This window comes from Penaeus japonicus, unplaced genomic scaffold (genome assembly GCF_977035675.1).
Source record: "Penaeus japonicus unplaced genomic scaffold, GWHDUDI00000001_assembly GWHDUDI00000019, whole genome shotgun sequence".
Classification (NCBI taxonomy): domain Eukaryota; kingdom Metazoa; phylum Arthropoda; class Malacostraca; order Decapoda; family Penaeidae; genus Penaeus; species Penaeus japonicus.
Window position 1 is genome coordinate 18,991,762 of NW_028234421.1, and position 5,000 is coordinate 18,996,761.

Genomic DNA, 5,000 nt, shown 5'->3' on the forward strand with positions numbered 1-5,000 from the left:
ATCAATCTTAAACAACAATCATTGTATTTCATCCTGCGCTTGCTTGAGAGCAGGAAGCCGACATGTCATGCATCTTGAGCGTATCTCACCAACGAAGGCAAGTTATCGACTTCAGTGAGCCAATTTATCAGGAAGAATTCATCCTTGCTTACAAACGGCCCGGTCTTGAACCCGACATCGCTGGTTTTGTCAAGCCGTTCACGCTCATGGTAAGTCCTTTTGAATCCTTTATATTTAATATCTTTTAGATCCTGTCTTTAACTGTTGTTATATCAATAGTATATAAGGGAAAAAATTGAATCCAATTAAGGGTGATTATCCAATGTAGTGTGTAATATCAATATGGTATATAATGTGCAATATCTAATCATGTTTCTAATATAGTGTAATTATTGATGTGATATAAAGAAAGAATGCGCAATATGGCAGTGTACTATGATATAGCAATGTAGTGTAATGTGGCAATATTGCCTTACTTTAGTGTTCTTAAATTTCTGCAGACATGGATTTCCTTAGCAGTAGGCATCATGCTTGTCTTCACAATGATGATCTTTGTCCATCGGAGCAGCAGCCTCGTCAACTGCTTTTGGTGAGATAGTGCAGATACAACATACATATAGACATTTTATCACTTCACGGTTAACGAGGGTGGAAGTTACATCATACGGGAAGGAAAAGTTGAATTGGCTATGTTAAATACATTTGCTGAAATGTACAGACTTCCTTGAGATTTTAACCTAACTTAACCTAAACTAACTTGACCAAACTTCAACTAACCGTAAGCTAATCTTCCCAAACCCTACCTAAAATAAACTTATACCATATAGGGAAAAATATATATGTATTGCCTACATACAGTAATTTTTCTAAGACAGGATTACACAAGAACTGGATAGACTTCCTTTAATCTTTAACCTAGCCCACCTAACCTACACCAAACCGAAACTTAACCTAATCAAACCTAACCTATGCTAAAACCCAACCTAACACAGACCTAACCTAATCTAACCTAAACCTAACCAAATCTAATTTCTATTAATATATTACAATGTACAGCTATCAATCCGAACCAGCTAATTGAAATTAACCATGACGATAATTTCTTTTTCATCAGCAACAGGAATTCAGTCGTGAGGAGGACATCCCATGGCGGATTAACCTCCAGCATAGAGAAATCGGCCCAGTGGACGCTATCCGCGCTCTTGTCACAAAGTATGTTCGGGGCTCAGTGCCACAAGGCTCCTCCCTTCTCCAGGCTTGATAAGGCGTTTTCTGTGACTGTGAATTTTGAGAAACATAAAGACGATTCATTTCTTGGAAGTATAAAGATGTGATGGTGTACTTCATATGTTGTATGACAGATGGAAGACATATCATACTCATTCTTAAATGACCAGTATGATTGCCATCTGTTTGTATCTCTTCCTATATATGGATTCCATGATCCTTATTGTGTAAACACCCTTTCCCTTCTCCCTTGCAGGTGCGCCTTGGGAGCCTTCCATAGCCTCAACACGGGTCCTGGCGGGCCTATGGCTACTGATGAGCTTCGTGTTGGGGACCGTGTACCGTTCCAACCTGAAGGCGATGCTCATCATCCCCCTCGTGCGTCTGCCCTTCGACAGCATCAAAGAGCTCGCCGACTCCTCCGTCCCGCTCTACCTCACGCACGGAAGCTTCTTGCACCAGCAGATTCTCGTAAGCCTTGTAACTTGCGCTCTCCTGTCTCGAAGAATTGATTTCGGGAATGTTTAAAAGCACTCATGAAATACCATTATATATATATATATTTTCTAGTATACGACAACCAATGAAAAAAACTATATCTAATGTGAATCTATATATCAGAAGAGTTCTTCCTACTCCCCCTTCAGGAAGCTAATGCCAGCCAGCCACTCGGGCAACTGAAGAAGCAGCTGGTCGCACATCGCCATATCCACACGCAAGTGAATCTGCTGAGGACGGGAGGAGGGAGCTATACAGGACTAAGGCTTCCCTTCCTCACCTTCATGGACCAGGATTTCACCCGGGTATCTGGTTTTAGTGTGGAGGGCTTTGAACGGATGTGATCTGTGCAACCTATGTGTGTTGATGGATAAAATTGTTTATTATAGATATGCAGACCAATAGATGGACAAATGATCTCGTGCACATGTGGGTGTGTGTGTGTGTCTGCACTTTACTATATATAATATTTTTTTCACAGATTCTCTACTTTCTAAAGGCGTTCCATAACGGTTACTTTACCCTGAACTTAATGGAATGGATCCTAAGCTTTTGTTGAACCAAGCATGATCTTTACATCAAATGCCTTCTCCTCTAGAGTTAGTAAGCAGGATTCTTCCTTGCCCAATATTTTATTGATAGTCTAAACCTATAAGTAAGCCTTGTCAATGATAGGCTACGAATAACGGGAGACAGAATCTGCCATTCGGGAGAAGTTACAAGTTCACTTCATATTTCAGTATGCCAAAGATTTCCTTCCAGACATGTCTGTTGAAAAAAATCACTCTTAGAACATCCTGAACAGAGAGAGATTGCTAAATCTATTGACTGTGTATTTTCTTCGAATAATGTCTTTATTATTCATTCAGACAGTATAATTGACAAGTGTCAGTATATATATACTTTCAAGTAAAACGTAAGAAACATGATAATCAGAAGGAATGATATAGTGACAGAAGTACAGCGTGAAGATATACGATCAACATCTTTAGACTGTCCTTTTACCGCTGATTGATATGAAATTTTGTGCATCTAGTTATTGTAATTATTTTTGTAGTTAAATGGATTTCCTTCCAAATCAATTATCAGGGACCACAATGAAATGCAGTAGCTATGCAGATAATTAATTGGATCACAAAGAGTCTATGCTTAGATGCATGGAATCGCATTACAAAAAGAGCCGTACATAATCTTGTCACCATGAGTTGATAAAACATTCCACCGCTGACAGGTGGGCACTTGTATGTTTTACCTGTTCTCCGAGTCGATGTTCCAGTCCACAAGCGTCAGTCTTGGATTCCCAAAGGGATCGTCACTCAAACATGAAATTGACCCCGTGTGAGTAAGATTGATGAATGAGAATATTTTGTTTGTAAGTGGATATCTCTTAAAGTTAAACTAGTAATAGGACGCAAGAATGTTCTACATCAGTATTGTTCATTCTCTTGACACAGAATCCTGCGACTGAAAATGACCGGAATCATCAACTTTCTGGCAACAAGGGAGTTGACTCATGTGAAGACCTGTCTCAAGCCTATTCAGAACGATGCTTCCATTAGTAACCTGCAGACACTTAAGATGAAGGATTTCTATGGGATTTTCATCGTCTATTTTGCAGGTTGGTCTTTCACTCGCTCTCTCTTTCTTTCTATTTTTTCATCCTTCTTTCCTGTTTTCCCTCTATCTCTGAGCTGTATCTTTTCATGGTTGGTCTCAGTGGTCAGATATTACATCACACATGTTATGCATACATACAACCATACAAAAGTTGAATAACATTTCTGTTTTACTTACGTCACCTCATGCATAGCAGTGCTCTTCTGTATATAATCCTTTATTGTATAAAAACATTTTTTTCAAAATATGTAACAAAAGTTACTGATGTTGAAAATTATCTTAATATAGATTTTGGTATTCTTGGTATGCATAATGATTTTGTTTTAATATAGACGTGACGCCACATTTTTTACAAGAAGACACCATACTTGAGAAGTTTTGCGAGCTGCTATGGACAGATTCCCTTTTTGGAAAAAGGGAGGGATTTTCCGTGTTCGTGCAGCATACGAGTAGTGTCATCAATTGTAACAATGCCCCGGTGAAACACATGATGGATACATAGCATCATTCTCGCTATGCCTCCCTGAGGCTGGGTCCTCTCCAACCAATCAGGAGCCAAGCTCTTTTGTATCAAATATCCTCAATATATATAAACCTAATTTCTGTCAAAATGACCCACTCTCAACTTGCATCTCACTGTGTATTCTCCGCTCCTTACAACTGGTGACCCCTTCTTTCAAGACGGCCAGCGGAACATACAGTTCACGCCGGCGCCATAAAAGTGTCACCGGCAGCCACCAATTATGTGCTACAAGCCATTCTGGAGGACATTTTCCCTCGGATATCGGATGCTTTGTCAGTGCTCATTCTCAGGGATTCCTCAACATACCACAGCAACACTGGGTGGCAGGCAAAACAACCCAACCTGGACTGAAATCCAAGCTCTCGCTAAACCAACGAAACATCTGTGCATGCTGTGGTTGCAATGCCTTCCTCTATCCATAAGGACTACCATACATGACAAAGACACCATTGCCTTGGACGCTCAAGTAAAAAGGGCTGATGATCACATCAACACTGCCAAGACCTCCCGAATCAGCTCCTCCATCTGTTATATGACGGAGGAGAGTAGCATTGATATAAACTGTCACTCGCTACTGTGTAACTATCAGTAGGGGTCGCGCCGGACCCTACGCCACTAACCTTCGTCCACAACAGGTTCAGAACTGATGCACGCAACTATCTCCTTGGTTGCCATTGGCCAAATAACGCATGAAACCGACGGTGGCTCCCCCGATCCACACTCCCTTGGGCGTTCATGCTCTCAGGGAAGGGACTTTACATCACAGATCATGTATCCCGTCACAAGCTCCTCCTCTCTATCTTCCCCGCAATGTCAACTGACGGGAGCTTAAAAATGCAAAGTATGCCTTTGCTGTAAAGGAGCTATTCAGAGAAGTTCCAGGCCTTGGGCATCGCCTTTGCACCTCGTCAAGAAACCTGACAGGACTTTTAGATTTTGTGGTGACTACCGACGCCTGAACCTTATATCTAAACCTGACCACTACCCTCTCCCAAACTTGGTGGATTTTACTTTTCTTTAAGCATGACTTGAAAGGTTATTTCCAAGTCCCTATGCACCTGAAATACGTCCCCAAGTCAGCAATCATTACACTCTATGGGCCTATATATAGGCCTGCTATATAGACGACATCCCC

The 5,000-nt window shown here is 41.0% G+C and overlaps 1 protein-coding gene across 1 annotated transcript in view; it reads left to right on the forward strand.

The window, feature by feature from the left end:
• The first annotated feature begins 62 nt into the window (after positions 1-62).
• The window catches only part of LOC147469778 (glutamate receptor ionotropic, kainate 4-like), a 5,739-nt gene continuing 801 nt past the window's right edge, over positions 63-5,000 (forward strand). The window contains exons 1-7 of the mRNA XM_086547126.1: positions 63-209; positions 501-589; positions 1,121-1,212; positions 1,484-1,698; positions 1,875-2,030; positions 2,957-3,063; positions 3,180-3,343. Of these exons, the coding sequence (XP_086403252.1) occupies positions 63-209; positions 501-589; positions 1,121-1,212; positions 1,484-1,698; positions 1,875-2,030; positions 2,957-3,063; positions 3,180-3,343 (970 nt within the window). The remainder of the gene's footprint in view (positions 210-500; positions 590-1,120; positions 1,213-1,483; positions 1,699-1,874; positions 2,031-2,956; positions 3,064-3,179; positions 3,344-5,000) is intronic.